The sequence below is a fragment of the Lampetra fluviatilis genome, chromosome 18 (genome assembly GCF_964198595.1).
Source record: "Lampetra fluviatilis chromosome 18, kcLamFluv1.1, whole genome shotgun sequence".
Classification (NCBI taxonomy): domain Eukaryota; kingdom Metazoa; phylum Chordata; class Hyperoartia; order Petromyzontiformes; family Petromyzontidae; genus Lampetra; species Lampetra fluviatilis.
Window position 1 is genome coordinate 4,922,310 of NC_136292.1, and position 24,439 is coordinate 4,946,748.

Genomic DNA, 24,439 nt, shown 5'->3' on the forward strand with positions numbered 1-24,439 from the left:
AGTGGATTCATAACTAAGACTTAAACGAAACATTTTTCTTGGAATTTACCAGATAAGGCCCACTGAGCTATACAGGGCTTTTTCAGAAGCGACCTGGCCACAAATGATAACTCTACTCTAAACGCGTGATGTTGATTCTAAGTGTGGAGGGGAAAACCGGAGGACCCGGATAAAAATCCACGCGATCACGGGGAGAACATGCAAACTCCAAATATACAGACCTCAGGGTCGAGATGGAACCCACGACCTCCTGCATATTAGGCGAGGTAGTTAACATCTCGCCACGCATAGTAATATAATACTTTTACAGAAAACAAACACATTACAAATAAAAAATATTATGATTTTTGTTCAAGTCCATAATCCACTGCTGGGGTTGTTTGACCATACTTCACCATTCTGGTTAGTGTTGGCTGGTGAAGGAAAATGGGTCAGCACCACTAATATAATCACTCGGAACTAATGTAATCAGTCATGGTCGGGGATCAAACTCAGCTTTGCGAGGTTCAGATCACAGTGCGCTCACCACTGCACCGCCACCACCCCGCCATCCACCCACCCCAGTATTATTTACTATTCCACGAAATTAATTCAGTAATTTATTTGTCACAGTATGCTTTTTAATATGCCCATGTTATTATGAAGTCAGCGTAATTACAAGTCGATGTTTTAGTTTTTTTGTTTGATAATTGTGCGTGCTGTTTGCACGGTGCAGTCCGTATTGTGTATCACGATGCTCTCTCTTTTATCTCACTGCACACTCGCACCTCTTCTCATTAGTATTCCACCCGCGCATTACAGGGGTTGCCTTGCCAGCTCTCACATGCAAGAGGCAGACGGGCAGTGTATCAACGGAGCTCCACGTGTGTACGCGTGCGTACAGCCCCTTTGTCATTGCACTGCGAGATGGAGGCCTCCCCACACCGGGGGTTGCTAGACCATACTTCACCACGGCCTGCTTGCTAAATGCAGGGTACATAGATGCGCGGGCAAAGTACAGCACAACGGTGGATAATGCGGCAATGCCCTCTGTTGAATCTCCTGCCCTCAACGTGGCCCAAGGGTTTTATCACCTGATTTTAAATGAAGCATTTTAATGGCACTGTTATTCGATGCATAGAGGGATGACTTCCTGCAGCGTTCTATTTGCTCGTGGCAGATACTCCGCATCTGTTCGTCATTCGCGACATCGATTGAATCTTAAACTCACGATACACGCATTGAATCACTCGTTCAATCCATAGTTGATGTTTTCATCATCGTCTAATCGTCATAGGGTGAAACCTGCAGCCGCTGAAGTGTTACCGAAAAAAAAGTATTGATTATCAAATCGAAATTGTGACCCTGAATGACAACAATTTATTGAATCACTGGTGCTGAGAGAAGGGGGATGAGTTAATATGTTCACCGGCCGTATGATGATTATTATTGTACATTTCTATTGAGAATGGACCAACGACAACTTACACTGTGCTCAAAAAAAGACACGCGCTCAGCGTGGGGATTTTCCTGGAATAATAGATACGTGTGGCATTAGTCGTTTAAAGCAATGATGATGGTGATAAATGATGCGTTTCGTAATGCATTTGCGGCATTTGCAGGCTCACGTAACGATGCATCAACAAACTTTGATGGTGGTGGTGCCTTTTGTCTCATGCTAGTTATGGTTTCTTGAGTTGAAAGTGGAATGATTGGCACGTCACTTTTTTCAAAATACATCAGTAATAGTTTGATGATGAAGATGATGACGACGATGAAAATGAATGTCTTTCAGATAAATAAGTACAAGTATGATTTTGACGAACAAAAAAATTCAAATTCGGCCATCTGTCATAAAGTGTCTGAGACAGAAAAGCTCACCGACAAAGCATGGAACGTTTCGGGTTGTCCCCCAAGTCAGGGCACGCCTTCTATAAAAACTAATTTGAATTTTATGAAGGGGAATTTTGTTTCGTAGACGCATTGCTCATCGTTGTGCTATTTTTGCCTCTCCCGTTGTTGTCATGGGAATGACGAACGCATTGAAGATGGTAAAATCAAAAGTAACAGACATACGCTCATAGTCGTGAGCGGTTAATGACGCAAAGTTGAGTAATGTGACGCAAAGTTCGAAGTGATAACCTGCTCAAAGTGAGCATTGAGTCCGAGGGACAACCAGTTGACTTCCCTGCACAATCTAGTCTAAATTGTATCGACCCTCCTAAAGATGATGGGCTGAGTCAACAACCCCCAAACGGGATTTGAACTCACAACCTTCCTACGTGTCTGCAGTACACTTGCTCGCTCTACCGCTGACCTGGCTGAGTAGAACAGGGCACATACTGCATGGGGCTGGGAGCGAGGCTGGAAGGACGCAGAAGCACTTGCAGATGACTCAACTAGCACGAGGTCGGTCGGCTGCTTCTCGCCGTTATAAACAAACAAAAAACGAATCCGTGCCAACGAGATTTGTGTACACGCGAGCACGCTATACATTGTCGACTGATGGAATTTCACGCTCGCTCAAAGTCACAACAAAGTCTTGGCCGTGAGCGAAATTAACACATTTTCATACTATATTTTTGGTTCTTTCGGTAAAGTCACGTAGAAGGAAAATAAAATAAAAACATTATATAATAAAATTCTCACAACGTTTCGGCCACAACGCAAGCAGCCGTCCTCAGGTGAAGAAACAGAGCTGTCGGAAAGACAGCGTCTTAATTAACACTGCTAAGCTTGGCAGCGTATTTTAAGCTAGGTGGGAGGAGGAGATAGCGTTGACAAAGGAGTTTACATATCAACAGAGGAATTTAGCATATTGATGACAAAGGCAGATATAGGGTTAGTCAACCCATATGGTTTACCCGTATTCTTGCACAAAGAAATTGAGTAAAAAAATATTTTTTTGTCTATTTGTTTGTGTTTCTCTCTTGTGATGGGACTTTGTAGGATGAACGTTGAGATGTATAAGGGCACGGGGTGACCAATAAGGTCTGAATTGGTCTGTAATAAGGTAGGGCACTGATTGACACGGATGTATTCTCACGGTCAACGCACATGGCTCACGATCCTTTTAAAATAAAATAAACACATTCCCCCATCCTTTTCCTAAAAAAAAGTGAGAACGTTGAATGTAAAGTTTGCCACATTGTACACAAGTCTGGTCAAAGTGAAAGAGCCCATAGTTAGTTCTGTTTGAGAAGTTGGACCACACAGGAAAAACAACAAAAGTAACGGCTGCTGGAAGGGGAAGTTTGAATGATTACCAGTAAACTCATTAGCAACGTATCATAAACAAACCTCGCGCGTGTGTGTGTTTTTCTACACGGCCAGCCTGCACAGTGGATGATTCAGATGGACTGTGCTTATTTTTAGCTTCAGAGGGCGATTACGTGAGGTTTCGGATCTTCCCATGTTTGGGTCCCCCCCCCCATCACAGTAGAGCACTTCAATCATGACAGTACAGTATTTGTGAATCACCAAGAGCATTGGGCACAGACACCGCACGAATACACAACAGAAACGGATCGCTTCCCTTATAGCCTTTTCAACAGCTTCATTAAAACTTCTGAGCCCCCCTTATTTTCAGAAAGCCAGCCCCCCCCCCCTCCCTGGGTTTTTAGATGTTAATAGCTGCTGGATTCACTGTGAGGTAAGCATTTTCCCAACGAAACCCGTACCGCACAGCACAATAGGGGCCACTGTGTTTTTGTTGTGTGCGTGTGTGTTCGCGTGCACTAACGAACTATAGAGAAACGGCAATCTTATGCCACTGATCTCCGGCTAAAACGCCTTGATCTCCGAAACAGAGGCAAAGCAGGATGAGAGAGAGAGAGGGAGAATGACTCTGAAAGATCTCGCGCAAAGTCATTTTGTTTGAGCAACACGGCACGATCAAGTGCGATAACTGATAACCAGAACGCCACCGCTAACTTTGTCCGCCACCCTCCCTCCTCCTGCCCCCTGTCAAACAGATTAGAACTGAGAGAGAATGGGAAACACAGTTCAAACAGAAAGTTGAGAGAATGGAAATTGCACGAAAAAGAACAGAGGAGAGATAAGGAGAGTGGGGATTTTTTTATTTTGGGGAGAAAGAGGGAGAGGGGAAAAAAAATGAGCTTGGGAGTGATTTGTGTTGAGTATCGGCCAAATGCAGCTGGCGGCAAAGAAGCTCTGTAACTGTTCCACTTTTCCTTCCAAAACAACACCCATCCACCTCCTTTCCATACGCATCCTCCTCCTCCCAGCCCGCTCATCCTTCGGAACAAAGCAGGCAGGCAGCGAACCCGCAGAGGGAGATCATTAACCTGGCCCTGGTTCCTGCTCTCCGCTGTTGCCGCTGCTGTTGGGCCCACGGGCGTGGTAATCTGCGGAGGAGTGCTTGCTGCATGCTGCTGCGCATCTCGTAAGGGACGTTGTGCTGTTTGTGTAGTGCGTGCGTGTGTGTGAGCGTTGAGTCAAGAAGCCAGCACTAGGGTGGTTTTTTTTCTTCTAGTGGCAGCTTCCTGCTGAGCCGACAGAATGAGCCAGCAGACACAAACGTGCAGCAAATGAGCCAATCCCAAGCGCTGCACCGCCAATGGATTGCAATATCCCAAAATCATTCATCCAATTTGTCACACCTGCAAGAAGCTGAACTTCCAGCGGGGCTGTTTACTTAAAACTAGATTTTAATTGGTTTGAATCAGGGCCACATACCGTAACTACTGTACGGAAAGCTTCTGCCAAACTAAGAATTGGTGCCCAATACTTGGAATATCATTTTAAAGAAAGAAAAAAATCGACACAAGAAATATGGAAAATAAGTACTGAGCAAGCAGGCAACTCAAAAGGACACCCATGCATTAGCCACTGAATGAGCAGCAGCTGAGGAAAGGACCCCCTGTGAATCAATCAGCATTTATCCGAATTCTATTCCCATGACATCATCATGGGTCATAAAGTTCAGGCCGCTTAAGTGAAAAAAAACCTTGTGGAAATGAAAGCTCCCGAGGCAAAAAAAAACCTCCCTCTGCCTTTCTCCACACACTCACAAAAAAACATCTCAGCAATACGAAACCTCCAGATTGAGAGAGAGAGAGAAAGAGCCCTCGAGTGTGGCATAAACCAGAGCGATTTCATTTCCTTTAAGACGGCTTGCACTTGCGGGAGCACCCGACTCGAACGAAATGATGATGCATTGTGTTAAAAGTCGCAAACGGACGCACTGTGGCTATATCGGCAGGGTGTGTGCAGCGAACACACACACAGCGAACACACACACACACACAGCGTACACACACACACAGCGAACACACACACACAGCGAACACACACACACACAGCGAACACACACACACAGCGAACACACACACACACAGCGAACACACACACACACAGCGAACACACACACACAGCGAACACACACACACACAGCGAACACACACACACAGCGAACACACACACACACACAGCGAACACACACACACACAGCGAACACACACACACAGCGAACACACACACACAGCGAACACACACACACACACACAGCGTACACACACACACACAGCGAACACACACACACACAGCGAACACACACACACAGCGAACACACACACACACAGCGAACACACACACACACAGCGAACACACACACACAGCGAACACACACACACACACAGCGAACACACACACACACAGCGAACACACACACACACAGCGAACACACACACACACAGCGAACACACACACACACACACAGCGAACACACACACACACAGCGAACACACACACACACACACAGCGAACACACACACACAGCGAACACACACACACACACAGCGAACACACACACACAGCGAACACACACACACACACAGCGAACACACACACACAGCGAACACACACACACAGCGAACACACACACACAGCGAACACACACACACACAGCGAACACACACACACAGCGAACACACACACACACAGCGAACACACACACACAGCGAACACACACACACACAGCGAACACACACACACACAGCGAACACACACACACACACACAGCGTACACACACACACACAGCGAACACACACACACACACACAGCGAACACACACACACAGCGAACACACACACACACACAGCGAACACACACACACAGCGAACACACACACACAGCGAACACACACACACAGCGAACACACACACACACAGCGAACACACACACACAGCGAACACACACACACACAGCGAACACACACACACAGCGAACACACACACACAGCGAACACACACACACACAGCGAACACACACACACACACACAGCGTACACACACACACACACAGCGAACACACACACACACAGCGAACACACACACAGCGAACACACACACACACAGCGTGTACACACACACAGCGAACACACACACACAGCGAACACACACACACAGCGAACACACACACAACGAACACACACACAGCAAACACACACACACAGCAAACACACACACACAGCGTGCACACACACACACACAACGAACACACACACACAGCGTACACACACAGCGAACACACACACACAACTCGCACACACACAGCGAACACACACGCACAGCGAACACACAAACTCTGCCACAACTCATTGCCCCATTCCCCCACCGCCAATTCCAGACGGTAAAGTACGCGATGCGACAGGCGTGAAAAATTGAGTCACAATGGAAATATCTGGGAGATGCGAGAAAACTGCAGCGACTTCCATTGCTGCAGTGGAGACAGGGGGTGGTGGTGGAGGCGAAGGGGCATCTGGCGAACAAATAACAAGAGGCCCGTGGAACGACGAGGAAGAGAAATTATCATGTCTCTCCGTGAACTTGGAATTTAGCAGCGACTGTATTTCTCTCACTCTCTCTCTGCTTAACTCGGAGGCTTTCGCGACCAATATCCATTTTACAGACTTTTACTTTTGGGTTAGTTTGCGTCGTTACGCCCGCCACCACCCGACACAGCCAATGAGTAAGGTTTGTCACGTAAACAGAACGTGCCAATTCGTTACCAGTACACCACACCGGGTGTGTTGGCGAGCAAATCCACGACATTTTACAATCCGAGTACGACGTTTCGCCAGTAATTACAACCGGCATCATCAGGCGGCAGCCACACTCGCTCCCCGTTGAATGAAAGCGCCCGTTATTGTTTCGGTTCGTGACAATTTTAAAACACGAAAGAGAGCAGCATTTCATTTGGAAGTTTTTAATAAAGTTAAATTCTTTTACAGATGTATTCAATGATAATCAACGTACGTATGAACATCGGCAATGTTGAGCAATATGTTAAAATCCGCCCCCCCCCACACTCTGAAATGACGCAGGTTAATAGAACCATGCACACGGCGGGGTCAGGGGGCACGTGGGTGAAGAGTGGATCAATGTGTGTGTGTGCACGGTGCAGTGTGTGTGTGTGCACGGTGTAGTGTGTGTGTGCACGGTGCGTGTGTGTGTGCACGATATAGTGTGTGTGTGTGCACGGTGTAGTGTGTGTCCGCACGGTGTAGTGTGTGTGTACGGTCCAGTGTGTGTGTGTGTGTGCACGGTGCAGTGTGTGTGTGTTCACGGTGTAGTGTGTGTGTGTGCACGGTGTAGTGTGTGTGTGTGCGCGGTGCAGTGTGTGTGTGTCAACGGTGTAGTGTGTGTGTGCACGGTGCAGTGTGTGTGTGTGCACGGTGCAGTGTGTGTGTGTGCACGGTGCGTGTGTGTGTGCACGGTGTAGTGTGTGTGTGTGCACGGTGTAGTGTGTGTGTACGGTGCAGTGTGTGTGTGTGTGCACGGTGCAGTGTGTGTGTGTGTGTTCACGGTGTAGTGTGTGTGCACGGTGTAGTGTGTGTGTGCACGGTGTAGTGTGTGTGTACGGTGCAGTGTGTGTGTGTGCACGGTGCAGTGTGTGTGTGTGTGTGTTCACGGTGTAGTGTGGGTGCACGGTGTAGTGTGTGTGTGTTCACGGTGTAGTGTGTGTGCGCGGTGTAGTGTGTGTGTGTGCACGGTGGTGTTACTGTTTCGTGTCCGGCTTCATTAAAAGAAGCGGCAACTTGGAGGCGACGTCAAAATCAAAAGCTAAATTAGCGAAAAGGGGATGAACACCTCCTCCTCCATACCCCCACCGCCCCGAGAAATGAAAGTGCAGAGATTTCACAGTCCGTCGAAAGGTTTGTTCCCACATCCAGAAATCAGCAACGGGAGGGGGGAAATCATAAAAAAACAGGCACATGCGCAAGGACGTACAGAAAGTCGTAACACTGTAGGAGTAAGTGGCAGGTACAATGAGGCATAATGATAACATAGGTGCGTGTCTTAGCACAAGACACAGGTCGCAATTTTAGTCGACTTGCATTAGCTTTCTTCACGCGAGTCTCGCTATCGCGTGTAAACTACTGATAAAGCATGTTCAAATACACGCGCATCACGTGCGCCCGTGTGTTAGCGACAAATTAAAGTTAAATATGTTTCGCCTGCAAAAGCAAGCGGTGTTTTGAATATTATTTCAGGTAATATTGCAGTTTAAACAGAAAAAAAAACAACGAGTCGGGATTAAGTATTTCGTGGAAGTTGTACGTTTAGTTTCCCATTTGCTAAAGTTAAACGAGCTTAATGAAGAGGGTTACAGATACACGCAAGTCTGTTCTCTCTCGTCGAGTCAGTTAGTGAAGTCAGTACAAGTCAGGCGATTGAACACCGACAGTTCATATACAATATACTGTATATACACATATATTCATTGTCTTCATAAGGCTTTTTATACTGTGGAAAGAAGATCACTTCTTTAACCTCACCATTTGGCCACCAACCAGTGATGACCCTTGACAGGTAAAGCCTCTAAACACTAAAACAGCAATTAAACATTTTTTTGTACAATACCCTTCCATACGTTTTAGCGCTTGCTTCAACGCAATTATAAAACCGGAACACTTAAATTAAACGCGCGTCGCCTCACCATCACGTCACCTTAGACCGAATTCAATTCTTGTGCAATAAGAACGTGTTGTAAAAAAAGAGGCGAAAAGGCATTTCGATGAGAGTTTCTTTCCTTTGTTTTGCGCTCGAACTTTCCTCCGAACCTTCGCGACGCCGCTGCAGCAGCACCCGGCCCTCCATCATCTTCATCGTCGTCGTCATCCGAAGCAGGAGTACTTCTTCCACCAAGCCTTGGAGAGGCTGCGCAGGCAAGCGGGCGCCAGCGTCCTCGCCCTCTTGCGGCGGCCGTCGCTCCCCGGGTCTCCGCGCCACTGCAGCCTGGGCCTCCTGCCGCCGGCGTCGGGCGCGCGTCCCAGCGCGGAGAGGATCGCGGCGTCGAACACCTCCTTCAGATTCTTCTGCGTGAGCGCTGAGCACTCCAGGTAGGCCCGCGCGCCCGTCTGCTCCGCCAGCCGCCGCGCCTCCGCTTCCGTCACGGGTCTCTCGCCGCGTTTCGCCAGCCCGATGAGCACCTGGAACGGTGAAAGCAAAGTGAGCTCAGGAGCGGGGGGTTCGTCACCGTCACCGTCGTAGCCTCGCCTCCCGTGGCAGTACACCGTGGAGCCACGCGGCAGGGGGACCCCTGCGATGCACAAGGTGAACGCAAGCTGGGCATGAGTCTGCCAGTAGAGGGGCGATGTTGTTATGCGGCTTCCCGATTAAGTAATGTGGCCTACTCTTTCTTCGGATAACGGCAGTGGGTTGTTTAACGCACCTCTGACTACCATGCTTGGTTACGTATGGTGGCGAAAGACGTTCAACATACATAAATATACTTTCGCTGCGAAGCCCACGGTGCATAGCTTTTTTACGGATATTTCAACCCTCAGTATTAACCAGGGTGGCTGCTGTGATCGAACCACAAACCTGTTACAACGCGCTACTCGCTGGGCCAGCTGCGTTTTTCTCCGGTACGGTAAGCAAGGGATTGTGTTGGGCAGCAGTGAGGTGCCACCCCCAACCAAGTTGCCTATTACAGGCGGATTGTTTTTCTTTCCAAAGCTCTTTCGGTAATATGTGTTGGAAGTCAATTATTTACCCAGCTCTGAGCAAAAAAACCGGGTCAAATTATTCGATGGGAGCGCCGTTCACTGGAGTGGTTTTGTTTTTTCTCGTGAAGTAGTTTGCAGTTGACTTTTATGGTAACGACTTACACATATATTCGTGCTATTATGTTGCTTAATGTCTTTATTATTTTTCGATTTAAAGCTTTCGTGACTGCAGGGATTCATCTTCTTGGTTCTTTCGGTAAAGTCACGTAGAAGGGAAGTAATAAAATAATAAAAATAAAACATAATAAAATAATTCTCACGACGTTTCGGCCACAACGCAAGCAGTCGTCCTCAGGTGAAGACCAGGTCTGTCGATAAGACAGAGTCTGAGGACGGCTGCTTGCGTTGTGGCCGAAACGTCGTGAGAATTATTTTATTATGTTTTATTTTTATAATTTTATTACTTCCCTTCAACGTGACTTTATCGAAAGAACCAAGAAGATGTCTTTATTATTATGACTACTTTCGCCAGTACTGTATTATTGAATACAGTATGTAATGTAAAGTCCGGCAATGCATATATATAAGCACGATGTTTATATTTAAGTACGATGACGACTATACAGCCCTTTGTCAATCCACTCCTGCATGAAGGCCTCCCACATTAACGGTTGTCTGACCATCCACACTTCATCACAATGTCCAAAGAGTGTTGGTGACGGGGGAAGTGGAGATCCAGGACCGGTTCAGATATCACTCCGCCACCGATGTTAGCCACGGCTAGGAATGAAACTCATGTCACCGGGTTTGTCTTTCAGTGCACTAGCCATGGCGGATAAAGAAAGCCCCCACGGTCTGCGGAGTCGGGGCAGCTCCGCATTGTGAGGCTGGGTTTCGGAATAATAAACTACGACTGCAGCGCTGTCTGCTTCAATCGCTCGCTGCTCGAAGTTCGGACATTCACCAGAACGGCTCTTGAAGCCGTCCAGCGGCTCGCCGGTCGAGGCAGCCACACATAAACATCGCCGATCAATTCCCCACCGCACGAAACAATAACACGGCGAACACAAATAAAATACACAGCACGCGAAAATGTAAGCATATCAGATCAATTACATAAAGGAACTTGGGGGTTGTATTACAGCTTAAAATAGTGGTAAAGGTGCAGCCGGGCAATTGCTTGCTCATGCCACTGCTGGTGGAAGAGCTTCCACTAGAGGTTCCTCTACAGCAGTGTGCTTCACTCCTTTTCAGAGGGGGGCCACTTTCACTGATGAGACATCAGCAGTGTGAGGGGTCACCACACCCCGCCTGCAAGGGGGTTGTTGTCACGTGTTGTTGTGTACTGTCAGGGGCCGCACGTCAGGGGCCGCACTAAAGGCCACCAGGGGCCCCCAGTGGCCCGTGGGCCTTGCTCTATTGGATATTTTGGCCAACTTAAGGCTGGCCAGACATCTTCGAAGAGGTGAGGACACCCACACTTTACACCATCACAAGTGGCATGCCGATCCACTAACTGTGCTGTACCCATTTATAGTGCTGGGCGGACAGCGGTGGGAGGATTTAAGAAACTTGCACCATCCTTTCAACAAACTACGCCGGCGGCTTGAACTGGCGACCTCCGCATTGCAAGTCCAGTGTGATAAGCACGGCGCCACTGCAGCACGCCTTTTATAATGAGAGTCTAAACAAAAAGACTACAGATGCAAAACGAAGGGCTATTCCAGACTTTTGGCCGTGGGAGCAGCATAAGAAAAGAAGCGACCTCCCTCTCTCCGCCTCCCCCCCCCCTCCTCATGCGGTTGCCAACCTGAACGCGGTCACGGAGGTCGCACTGGGTCCCCACGAGCAGGATGGGGGCACGAGGCGCGTGCCGCCGGATCTCAGGCACCCACACCTCGGCCGCGTTGGCAAAGGACGCCGGGCAGACGACGCTGAAGCAGAGGAGGAAGACGTCCGTGTGCGGGTAGCAGAGCGGCCTCAAGCGGTCGAACTCGTCCTGTCCACGGGCGCCACGACACGAGGTCACAAGGTCAGGCTCGTCGCAGCTGGCCGGCAGCCTCCCCCCACCAAATAACCCGCCCCCCCCCCCTGGCGTTTAAATATAGCGAAGAGATACCCACACCACGCTGGACAATGGTTATGGTGTTTTTTTGAATTCTACGTTTGCTCCCTTCAGTAACGCGACATAAATGCTGTTTGTTACACTAATGGCAGACATTTAAAATATTCACATTGCATTGCTGCTCTTGCAATGTTGAGTTTTTTTAACCGAATTCGGAAAAAAGAACGGCTCTTCTTGTTATTACGCTTGCCGACCCCTGAAATATTCTGTAACGAACAAACAGCAGGCTCAGTGCAGAGTTGTTAGCCGCCAGTTGCGCAGGCTTTAATACAATTATCGTGCTTCACAGTGGAACGCCTCCTTATCGGTGAGGAAGTGGGAAATTAACTTCTGGGATTCTATTCATCACCTAACAAATGAACCACCAGGAATCAATTCGCTTGGAGGAGACCTGCAACTTTCCTGAAGTGTGGCCGCTCCTTACTCGGGCAGCCTGTGGTGTGTGTTTGATCAACGGCGCTGCTGTTCTTCGTATTCCGTTGAAGAAACATCCACAAACAACGTGGAGCACAATGCACATCGTGCGACACTTCACTCCAATAGGCGTGGAAAATAGTTATTTAAAGGAAAAATGTACGTGTATATATAGATACAAGAAAATCCATGTTAGTCTGTCATCTAATGCTCTGGACCGGTTTTGACTTCTCCGGAATCATCAGCAGTGTGTGTGCCAGACAAATGGTTTGTTTCCCTTGTGTTGTAGACAAGTGGCCTCCACGGACACCGCTGAGCCACCGAGATACCACAAAAATATGTGCCTGGTAGCTGACCGCGGGAAAACTAGGTGGAAATTTAGCCCCGATTCTTATTATAAAAGGTCCCATGATATAGCTGCTCAACCCAAGCTATAATTGCTTTGATACGTGCAATGCCTTTGCACCGTTTGCATTTTGGCATTCTCTGGTCTGACACTGGTGAGGCAAGGCCATAATGAAAGCTGTCTTTGGTGTAGGCCAATCAGTTTTAAAGACAATGCACATATATTATCAGAGCATGTTTGTTTGCATGTTCACCACAAGTACGTGTGGTTAATGCAAACTTGATGCCTTGCAAAAGGTATTTATTTGGTGTGTGGACATCTTAACATCTACTGTGTTATTCCCAGAAAGGGTAAAAACTATTAAGAGTGATTCTAGATTTGAAGCTTTCGTGACTGCAAGAATTCATACTCTTAGCTTTTTTCGGTAAAGTCACGTAGGAAAAATAAATAAAATAAACAATAATAGAAAACATAATAGAAATAAAAATTATTTTAGAAATACAAATGTATTTTACTTGTAGTTTTTTTGCAATTTTTATTTACTTATTAAAAAAATAATAGAAAAAAGAATAGAAATAAAAAAATATTTTATTTCTTTATTATTTATTTAGTTTTACTTTCTTTTCCTACGTGACTTTACCGAAAAAACCTAAGACTATTAAGAGTGGTTCTACTGTACTTTGATACTGGCAACAACAAAAAAAGGTCCCGTGATATGTGCCGTTTAATTGTAAACTTTGTTGCCGAGATGAGGCAAGGCACGGGCAAAGTGTCCCACCGCTCACCTGGCCTGCAGTGTCGCACAGCTGAAGTCTCACTGGCTTCCCGTCCACGGCTACGACAGCTGCACGGGCAAGTGGGGGCAGAGGCAGGAACACAAACACCGAAATTTAAATCACCCGAACGGATCGTGGCAAGGGCGGCACGACACGGCTCCCGGGACGACCCCTTCTTGACATCGACGCGCGTGAAGGAGCCTACTCTGTCACGCGTCACTCACTCGCGCACGGGGAGAGATGAAGTCACGCAAGTGGCGTCGGGAGGGCATGGGCCACTTTTCGTGAACTCGCGTGGCACTGCCGCTTATTTGTAATATAATCAGCAGGCCGCACACGGTATGGCCCTGACTTCTCCATGGCTCCTTGTGCCGTTACCATTACACCAGTATGTGTTTATGTTTTCGGGTGTCACGGTGGCGAGGTATTATCTCCCTCGCCTGGTATACAGGAAGTCGTGGGTTCGATCCCGACTCCGACGCCTAGCTGTATATTTGGAATTTAGATTTATGATAGCCAGGTCGCTTCTGAAAAAGAGCTACATAGCTCAGTGGGCCTTACCTGGTAAAATACAAAACAAATATTTAATGTTACAAGTGCGTGCGGTGTGCGAGTTGTGGAAATCACGATACGCAATGCTTCCATAATGGATTTTTCCAACCAAACCACCAACGCACACGTAAACCCAACCGCTGCTTTTCCCCCCACCTGCGCATGGAACGTCCTTGCGTTACATTTGCATGAGACTTGGCATGATTCACGTGTTAATTTTCTCCCACTTCCATTACATTAAGACTGCTTTTGAAAAAGAAAAAAGTCAAGCGATGGAAATTGTTATAACCCAGGGGTGCTGAGCTAAGTGATGTGCCATGTGTTTTTGGCAAATTCCCAACACCACGTGTAGCCAATAAAAGCGAATGGCAATATCACACAATTTTCTTTCGGTTCTACGTAATAGTGTACCATATAATACATCGTTCTGCCCTCTCACCTAAACCCTACCGCCCCCCTCCCACCACAATTCTGCTTCTATAAACGCCACTGCTTAACCCAGAGTTAAAAGTCAGCTATACATCAAGTTAGAAATCTATTGAATTTGCGACAGCGCTGTCGGAGAGCCGTAAGCAGGTCGCCATCGAATACCCTGTGAGTGAATGCGCCGTGTGACCAGTTTGGTGTATTACTGTAATCCAATCAAGCGTGGAGACTCAGCAAGCAAGAGCTGGAAACTGCCACACTACAATCACCCATTCATTGCCTTATTAGCAGCAAACCACGATGCGTCGGCATGGTTTCCTGCGTCATGTGCTTAACTGTTCATGACTGAGCAATAGGGGAGAATGCCCTAGCCAAGGGTATCAGGACGGAGAAAAATTAGCAAGTGAACCAAATGGAAAAAACAGAGTGCAACTTGATACGTGGAAATAGCGCAGGCACAAAAAATACTTATACAGCAGAGAGACAATCGAGCCAATGTACTTTGTATCTGGAGGATGAGAATTATGACCCAATGTCTTCCAAAGTTGTTCTTTTCTCCTTGCCCCCCCTCCCTCTCCCAGTCTCTGGTTGGGGGGGGGTGACTGAACGCACGAGGTCGTGCCAGTTTAGACAGACGGCAAGTCGCTCGCAAGCCAATAATAACAGGACAGCGGCTCGTGTGTCAAACTTTGAATTCAACACTCTACGCGATCGCCAATGGGAGTTATGACCCGTTGGCAGGTCAGCTCAGTGGGACTGCTTTCCGTCCCCCCCGCCCGCCCCGCCATCTCGAGTACAAGGGTCACAAGTTTGGAAACCAAACGCTGACCCTTGTTGCTGCACATCTGATATGAGGCATCGCAAAAAACACCCATCACACCGGCGGACATCGATATGCTACGATAGCTGCCCAGCTTTTCGGGCGACAACACGCGACAGTTAAAAAAACCCTCAGAGGTCAGCTCAGTGATGCGTTTCTGGGTTGTGTCGCGCGCGCGGGTCGTTCGGCACGATGTCCGACGTTTCGCCCCACGATGCTGGGAGATTCTTCGGCGCGCGGAGGGAAACATTGAACACGTTGTCGAATGCCACGCAGTGCAACCCGAAGAGACATTGGAGAGTCGTACAGCACAACCACCTACGCAGTAACCAGAGCAGAGAGGCATCAACACCACTCTAGTTCCCCAGACACCCTATTAAATCACCGAGGCGTTTTCTGCGACTGATGGCCATCACCATCCCACGGGAGATGGTAGATGGTCCGTAAAAGGGTACCCACTCAGGATCTCACCAACTTGAATGACTGGAATGGTCAGCGGGGAGTGGGCGAGTGACAATTACTCACGAGATGACACTTACTCACAGGGTGAGTAACGAAGGCATCCTCTCTTCTAACACATGTCACTCAAATGTGGGTCATATGTCACTGAAATACAGTAACATTGGCAAGCACACTTTAAAGAAAAAATAACACATTTTCTAAAAAGTGTGATCCAACCATTTTTACTTTTATTGATATTTTATTATGTTTTATTTTTATTATTTTATTATTTCCCTTCTACGTGACTTTACCGAAAGAACCAAGAAGACCAACCATTTTTGGCACGTTTTTTTACCCTGTCCGGGAGTCCTTGATTTTTTCCCTGGGTTTGGGGGACGCACAAACACACAACCAGAAAGAGCACTGATCTGATGCAAAAGCCACACTTTCTCCTTGCCAATTCTTGGCAAGAAAACAAAAAACACCGGCGAAAATTGGAACACCGTACGGCAATTTTTACAGCGAATAAATTTTACACCCGATTATTCGTTAAGGGAAAAAAAAACATGCCATGACGCCAACTCTCAACTCGGACCCACCCAAACATTCCCATGGGGTGAATAACAACTACAATTATAGCAGTTATCATTGTCTGCTGAATTTTCCATTCTTGCACCACAATAGCAAAAAACAACCACCGCTGTAGCGGGCTCCAGCTCTGTCCGGGACATCTGCGAAAAAAAAGAAGAGCTTCACGGCTCATCGGATTCCTCCACTCTAAATAAACGACCGTGATTGTGTTTACCCACACACGCTGCTGCTGTTACCGGAGAAGTTGTCGAAGGCGGTGGGCACGTAGTCGGTTGGATACCCGTTCGTGGTGTAGCTGATGACCAGGCTGGTCTTTCCGACGGCCCCGTCTCCAACCAGGACGCACTTAACTCGCCTCTCTCCTCCGCCAGGACTTGTCGAGGCTGATGCCACCGTGATGCCCTGGTGTCCTGCACCACCACCAACTCCTGCTCCACCATGCTGAAGCCCTGCTGCTGGTCCTGTCACTGCACCACCCCCACCACCAGCACCACCACCAGCACCACCACCACCACCAGACCGTGAGGCTGACCCACGACTCCGCCGTGGCGGCACGGGGGGTGCTTCTGTTTCGGTCAGAAGCTTGTAGTCGGAGTAAGGTGGCATGGGTGTCTTTGCCAGAGACCAGTGACGTCTCTAAAAGCTTCCCTTGCTGCTGATAAACAATGGCACTGCTGCACCTCCTGACCTTGCTTCAGGAGCTGATGCAGTTGTTGGTCGATTGATGCCTTCTGATGATGCCTTCGTTGTTTGACGTCAAAACTCGGGTGTTTATTCAAACTAACGCCGATAAGTTGCACTGCTGCTGCTGAATTAATGAGGATGAATTGATGACGATTTTTTTTTTAAATTATAAAAGTCTAAGTGACGGTAACGCGCCAGCCCCTGATTGGAACGCGGAGATCGTGGCCAGGTTTGGTGACAGAACCCAGACTTGGTTCCTCTCACTGAGCCGAACCCTTCAGATATTCCCTTCACCCCCCTCCTCCTTCATGATCGTCCGGACGACGCGACTCGAACCGCAGCCGACGACGGCGCGTTAAACACTGACCACGCAAACTCGACGGCGCACATGCCGCTGGGAACTTCTTCCACGGCCCCCCCAAAAAATTAGCAACGTGGGATTGTCCGTCGCCTGCGTTGACAGCAGCGGAGTTTGCTGGGGGGTAGTTGAGAGATTTGCCGGCTGACGTTGCGAGGATCGTGCGCGCAGAGCGACTGACTGACCCGGCATGGGCCACTTCGCGTCTCACTGAGAGCGGAGCGGGTAGTGGGGGGGGGTCACTCTGGCGCGTGGTGACCACGCCCAAAATAAATTTGCATAACACACCCCCTAATTAACATAAACCCGCCTCGTATATATTGACGCAATCCAGACTTGCTCTAGATTAACATAACCACGCCTCCATTAATTAACATAAACACGCCTCCAATAATTAACATAAACACGCCCCGTACGATTAACATAACCCCGCCCTGCATATTTTACATAACTCCGCACTTGCCGTTGGATCCCCCATTCTCTGCAATGAACTAATCCCGTCCCGTTATCGATTGTCTAATTAACATTAAAGTTTGGTGATGATGCTGCTGCTGCGTTGGCAGCGGTGCACAATCACAAATATCGCCTTCTAGTTCACATCAAGTTCGGAGGTCATCACCAAAGTCGCCTATATTTTAATACAATTAACGCTGCTCACGACCCCATTAACTGTCCTATTTGTTTTTAAAATTCCCGTTCATATATTTTACCTGTACCCTCACAAGTATGTTCAAACCCCCACGAAACATACTCCTAAGTTTTTTCGGTAAAGTCACGTAGGTAAAAAATAAAAATAGAAATAATAAAAATAAAAGTATTTTATTTAAATTTATTATAATCGCAATTTTTTTTTCTATTATTATTTTACTTCTATTATTATTTATAAATACTTTTATTTCTATTATTATTTATAATAATAGAAATAAAAGTATTTTATTTCTATTATTATTTCTATTAATTTAATTATTTGTATAATTTTTATTATTTAATTTTATTTTTTACCTACGTGACTTTACCGAAAAAAACCTAAGGGTATGAATTCTTGCAGTCACGAAAGCTTCAAATCTAGACTCTTATAATCGTCTAATAATACTGTATAATGAACACACACGGCGGCGCCGTGACGCTTCACCGCGGTCCCTTGGAACTCCCCTCTCCGTCACTCGGCGCACGTGGTCGGGGAACTTCCAAACGGCGCAGAATTTTAGAGAAAAAACCCAGAAACTTGTGGACTTGCTTCTGAATATTCTAGTACGCACGCGAGCGGCATGGGGAGGGGTTATCGCTTTTCCCGCTCACAGTCAACACGAAGTGACGATTAGTGGGCTTGACTGGAAAGATGTATATTTTTAAAAGTGGTGTATTTACCTTCGTTATACTTTGCACTATTATCGTGTGTATTTTGTATTGTTGCAACGTTTTGACCCCGCCCTTGACTTAAAGCTTTCGTGACTGCGGGAATTAATATTATTTGGGTATTTCGGTAAAGTCACGGAGATAGGTTCAAATTAATAAAATGAATAAGAAACTACGTTTCCATCGAAACGTAGTTTTTATTTTTTATTAATTTGAACCTATCTCCGTGACTTTACCGAAATTAATAAAAAATAAAATGAATAAGAAACTACGTTTCCATCGAAACGTAGTTTTTATTTTTATTAATTTGAACCTATCTCCGTGACTTTACCGAAATTAATAAAAAATGAATAAGAAACTACGTTTCCATCGAAACGTAGTTTTTATTTTTATTAATTTGAACCTATCTACGTGACTTTACCGAAATACCCAAAGAATATAAACCGGATGGGTTGACAGCTTTGTACATGGGACCCGATTGGTCTATATTGGATCCTATTGGTCAACATGCATATCTGTCAACCCCCTAATCAGTGCCCTACCTTATTACGGACCAATTCAGACCTTATAGGTCACCCCGTGCCCCTAATACATCTCAACTCTCATCCCACAAAGTCACATCGCAGACAAACAAACAAGCAGGCAGTGTTTGTGTGCCAGCATTGAAACATCTGTACGCGCCGGAGTTGACCTGAAAACTAAAAATTCCCTCCTGGACAAAGAATCGCTGAGTCGGACCTCGTAGCTTGACAAGCTTCAGGGGGGAATTCCTCTGCTTCTGATAAAACACCGAGACACTTCACCGCGGACCCTCGATTCCCCCCCACCCCCGCCCCTCCCCCCCCTCCTCCTCCCCGACTGCAGCCCGCGCCATGTCGGCTACCCGCGGCGCCCCCGTGGAACTCGGCTTCGCCGCGCTGCCGCCGTCCTCCTCGTGGCGTCTCCGCGCCGCCAACTTCCCCAGCAAAGTGGGAGGCCGCCCCGCGTGGCTCGGCCGCGACCCGCTGCCGGGCCTCGCCGAGCAGCTCGCGTGCGGCCGGTGCGCCAACACGTGCGCCTTCCTGCTGCAGGTGCGGGCGGGGATGAGCGTGGTGGGGGGGGGGGGTGCTTGTGGTGGGGGTGCTTGTATGGGGGGGGGGGTGCTGTTGGGAGTGGGCGGCGGCAGCGCCAGAACACGTGCGGCAGCGCCATGGCGGTGGGCACGGCGTGCCTGCTATGGTGGTGGTCGTTTGCATTGCGTCGTGAACTCGTGATGTGCCATGTTGGTGGTCGCAGAGTGGCGTCATGATGCGCCATGTTGGTGGTCACGGAGTGACGTCATGATGCGCCATGTTGGTGGTCGGGGAGTGACGTCATGATGCGCCATGTTGGTCGTCGCGGAGTGACGTCATTACGTGCCATGTCGGTCGTCAGTTTGGCGTGATGTGCCATGGTAGTGGCCGCTGCGTGACGTCATGATGAGCCGTGGTGGTCACGGCGTTACGTCATGATGCGCCATTGTGGTCACTACATTGTGTCATGGTGGTGCTCGCTGCATGACGTCATGATGCGCCATGGTGGTGATCGCTATGTGACGTCATTAATGCGCCATGACGGCGGTCAGTGAGTGACAGTCGCCATGGTGGTGGTCCATGCGTGATGTCGGTGCCATTTTGGTGATCAGTGCAATGAATGACACGGGACATCGTGGTGGTGGCCAGTGTGATATCACGAAGCGTCATGATAGTGGTCAGTGTGTAATGTCACGAGGTGTAATTATCATGGTGTTCATTGATATGAATGCTATGATGGTGACCTGTGTCACATCATGAGATGTCCCAATGGGCGGTCTGTGCATATCCATCTTTATGTTAAGTGATAGCAGCACCAGGTGCTGTATTGACAGCGCCGGTGAGAGAGTGTGACGGCCATATTACGGGCAAGGTATCGTCGCTAACCCTCACCATCTCGGGACCCCCCCCTGCCCCCCCACACAGGTGTACGCTCCTCTTCCTAACCGCGACGACTGCTTCCACCGCTCGCTGCTGCTGTTCTGCTGCCGGGACCCCACGTGCTACGCCGAGTTGCACGACCCGCGCTGCCTGCGGGTGGTGCGCTGCCAGCTGCCTCGCAGGAACCCATTCTACTCCTTTGATCCACCCCCGGACGATCCTTCCTCGGGCACGACAGCGGCGGAGGCAGCAGCAGCAGCAGAGTCCGAGGAGGCGGGGGAAGCATGGAGCCATCGTTTGTGCCTCGTGTGCGGGGGCCCGGGCCCCAAGGCCTGCTCACGGTGCCACACAGCGGCCTACTGCGGGAAGCGGCACCAGGCAATGGACTGGAAGGCCGGACACAAGCACGAGTGCGGCCACGCGGCCGAGCCTCCGCAGACGCCGCCCAAACGCGACCACGGCTTCCTCTTTCCCGAGTTGGAGATCTTAACCGAGGCCGAGGATGATGATGACGACGACGAGGTGGAGGATGAGCAGAAGGAAGAGGAAGCTACATCGGACGCAGCAGGCCAAGGCGCGTTGAAGGCGGCCACGGAAAGTGCGTCCCTGCTGGTTTTTGTTAGACACATCGACTTTAATCGATTAAATGCTTTTGAATTGGCCCCGTTGAATAATCTCGTTGGCAAGTCTTTTTTTTTTACTGTGCGAGACTTTCCAGTTGTTGATAATACTACACCTGATTAAAAGAAGGAAGACTGCACACAAAAAACAAATAGCTATTGTTTTGAAGCTGCATACTTAATCTGTGCTTGTACCAGAGGTGTGGACTCGAGTCATGTGACTTGGACTCGAGTCAGACTCGAGTCATGAATTTGATGACTTGCGACTCGACTTGGACTTGCATAACAATGACTTTGTCCCACCTATGAGATGTGGACTCGAGTCATGTGACTTGGACTCGAGTCAGACTCGAGTCATGAATTTGATGACTTGCGACTCGACTTGGACTTGCATAACAATGACTTTGTCCCACCTCTGGCTTGTACCTGGTTGTCCTTTGCACGTTTTAAGTTTAGTAAAAAAAAGATTTAAAGCCACAGGTGTTGGTATTACAAAAAAATCTGCAAGATGCGGGCTCCATCTTAAAGGTCCAATGTCACAATGACGTAGGCATTTCACAATTTCCCTCCGTTGCAAACAGATGAATTATCGCGATTCCATCCAACAATCATGTTATTTGCCACGGTGAATGTAGAATCTATGATGGCTGCAGCTAAGCAGGATTGAGCATGATACATCAAGTACATCGCTGTGGTGTTTCCACGTTGACCTATGAGGGTTCTATCCCTGCTGCACGTGATGCAGGCGAGTTTGACGAGCAGCAGCTGGAGGCCGTGGCGCGCAGGGAAAGCGCGGACGACCGCGCCTTCCGCCTCTTCAAGGAGAGGATCGCTCGCGACCCCAAGCAGGTCGGCTCGCCCCTCTCACTAATTCACTGTTGGCACCAGCCCTAGAAAAAAACATCTCCTGTAGTAAAAGAAAAAAAGTCACGTGAGCGAGACGTTTCTGGGATGCATCTTGGAAGGGGTGGGAGCACGCCCACACTTTTACCCCAACACACACGATCTGTTGATCGACTGTGGGGGAAGGGCGTTCTAAACTATGAGGGCCGAAGTGGAGAATGAACATCCACCGAGTTAAAGTTGACGCGGCTTCAATATAAGCAGTTACATGATAAGCGTGCATCGTAACGATCTATTTTAATTTTCATCATCATTACTCCTTTACCGGATGGGTCTCTTTCACTGCTGAATCTTGGATTCTTGGATTCAGCAGTGAGATTGTACTCACCACAAAGAACTAGCGACATGGCCGCACTGATAGCTGGTGCCAAACTGTACCACACGCCCTCCCGCATGGCCTTGTAGGAGCTTCGTTACCGACAAAGTTATTTTCTTCCGGTTCCATTCCGATGACATGCGTGTACGGAAGAAAAACTCCCGACGTACACCTAGGTCATCAGAACGGGAAAGGTTTAACATCCCTTGCAGGGACGCTTTGAACTGCATGTTAATGGTCCAATGTGAAAATCTGACTGACATTTGTGCCAACAGGTACTGCGGTACAGCCGGGAAGGACAGCCCCTGTGGGTGTCCAGTGAACACGTGGCCACAGCCTCGGACATCCCAGCCTGCTCCTGTGGAAGTCCCCGCTCTTTCGAGTTCCAGGTAGAAAACGCTCGTGATACTCGCGAAGCCCGACTACTAAGCAAATTTCTTTACAACTCATCAAAAACGGTATTCCCTCGTTATTCACGAACTTGCTATCCACGATTTTGGCTATCCGCGAATAGCATCAGGAACTCTACACAACTGCATCGCGAGAGAAAGTGATGAGATAAAGAGGTTAAATTACGTGATGAGATAGAACTTCTCGACTGCAGAAGTTGCCTGTGCAATATGATTACCTGCGAAAGTTCCTATTCACGAGCATCTCCGGAACGTATCGCTCGCGAATAACAAGGGAATACTATAATGGTTATCAATAATAATGCTCTTATTGAGGAACTATTCACCAAGTCTCAAGACTCTATCAGGGTCCGGCTTTGGGATGTTCAATTGCATTAATGAGTGTTGTATATGTGGGGAAATTGGAGCATCTGGGAGAAATCCACGCATTTGAGGGAAAGCACCGGCATCTCACACACCACTTTGTGCTCGCTTCCGAGCAGATTTTGCCATTTTGGTGTACCGCTTGTTGTTCGGTATGATGTCCTGGGAGCTTCCAACACGCGGCACAAACCGAAATGCGCCAGAGCTGCACGGCACAAATGTTGACAGTTTTTCTTTCTTCTGCGTGGGGCTCCACCTGGTGGCACGGTTTACCAAATCGGGTGCGTGCTGCTACCACACCTGCAGGTGATGCCACAGCTGTTGAGCGAGCTGCAAGTGGACAGCCTGAGCGCGAGCATCGACTGGGGCACCTTGGTGGTGTACACGTGCTCACGGAGTTGCACGCCGCGCGACGGACCCCACGCGTACGTTTCAGAGTTCGTCTGGAAGCAGGATTTTGTGCACAGCGCCGGGGGACTACGCCAGCAGCGCCAATGACAAGTGTTTAAAACGTGCAGTAAATCCACTGCTGGGTGAAGAACTCTTCCCCCAAGCTGTCGCCATCTCTCACGGTCCTGCGATGTCACAAAAACAAATGTCTCCCGCATAGCCTGAAGACTGTTCGGGAAAGTGCTGTTGGCGAGTAACGCCTACGAAGGGCGGCTCGGCACATTAAGAGGGTGGGTGATGCCACGTATAGCCACCTTTGTCATCCCCCAGTGCCGATGTTTATAGATGACCCCAGGTACTCATTTAAGGCCGAGTCGAGCCAGGGGAGGCCCTGGAGCGGTTCATTTAAGTCACTTGTATTGGTCGTGAGCGGGAAGCTATTTCGGGTCGTGGGGTTTGTAGCTAACCGGCGCGATGAATTATAAATTGCTCCTCCATGATAGAGCATTGTCTGCTGTAAATTATTTTGTACAGTAATAAAAACATTCTTGAAATAATTTTAAAATGTTATTCGCATCACACACCCATATGAGAAGATCTTTGAATAGTGGAAGTGTTATAAATATCTGTAAAAACGTATTTGGAAGTCCACTAGCAACCAGTG

The 24,439-nt window shown here is 48.3% G+C and overlaps 2 protein-coding genes across 2 annotated transcripts; one reads left to right on the forward strand and one right to left on the reverse strand.

The window, feature by feature from the left end:
- Window positions 1-7,198: 7,198 nt before the first annotated feature.
- Window positions 7,199-17,829, reverse strand: LOC144937119 (cdc42 homolog). The gene is made up of 4 exons (XM_078864403.1): window positions 16,681-17,829; window positions 13,624-13,682; window positions 11,764-11,952; window positions 7,199-9,434 (listed from the first exon to the last, which is right to left on the reverse strand). The coding sequence occupies exons 1-4, from the start codon at window positions 17,048-17,050 to the stop codon at window positions 9,120-9,122; spliced, it is 933 nt and encodes a 310-aa protein (XP_078720529.1). The 5' UTR covers window positions 17,051-17,829; the 3' UTR covers window positions 7,199-9,119.
- PDCD2 (programmed cell death 2) lies at window positions 16,960-24,380 on the forward strand. Its single transcript, XM_078864402.1, has 6 exons — window positions 16,960-16,965; window positions 19,707-19,912; window positions 20,819-21,371; window positions 22,139-22,242; window positions 22,888-23,001; window positions 23,692-24,380. Exons 2-6 carry the CDS (start codon window positions 19,715-19,717, stop codon window positions 23,881-23,883), a joined length of 1,161 nt encoding a protein of 386 aa, XP_078720528.1. The 5' UTR covers window positions 16,960-16,965; window positions 19,707-19,714; the 3' UTR covers window positions 23,884-24,380.
- The last annotated feature ends 59 nt before the right edge of the window (window positions 24,381-24,439 follow it).

Excerpts from the sequence above, each read along its gene's own strand:
- LOC144937119 (XM_078864403.1), bottom strand. The coding sequence starts at position 17,050 with ATGCCACCTTACTCCGACTACAAGCTTCTGACCGAAACAGAAGCACCC. Across the intron at positions 13,683-16,680 it reads CGCCTTCGACAACTTCTCCG|CTGTCGTAGCCGTGGACGGG; the intron begins GTAACAGCAGCA and ends TTGCCCGTGCAG. Across the intron at positions 9,435-11,763 it reads ACCTCCGTGACCGCGTTCAG|GTGCTCATCGGGCTGGCGAA; the intron begins GTTGGCAACCGC and ends TCACCGTTCCAG.
- PDCD2 (XM_078864402.1), top strand. The coding sequence starts at position 19,715 with ATGTCGGCTACCCGCGGCGCCCCCGTGGAACTCGGCTTCGCCGCGCTG. Across the intron at positions 19,913-20,818 it reads CGTGCGCCTTCCTGCTGCAG|GTGTACGCTCCTCTTCCTAA; the intron begins GTGCGGGCGGGG and ends CCCCCCACACAG. Across the intron at positions 22,243-22,887 it reads TCGCTCGCGACCCCAAGCAG|GTACTGCGGTACAGCCGGGA; the intron begins GTCGGCTCGCCC and ends TTGTGCCAACAG.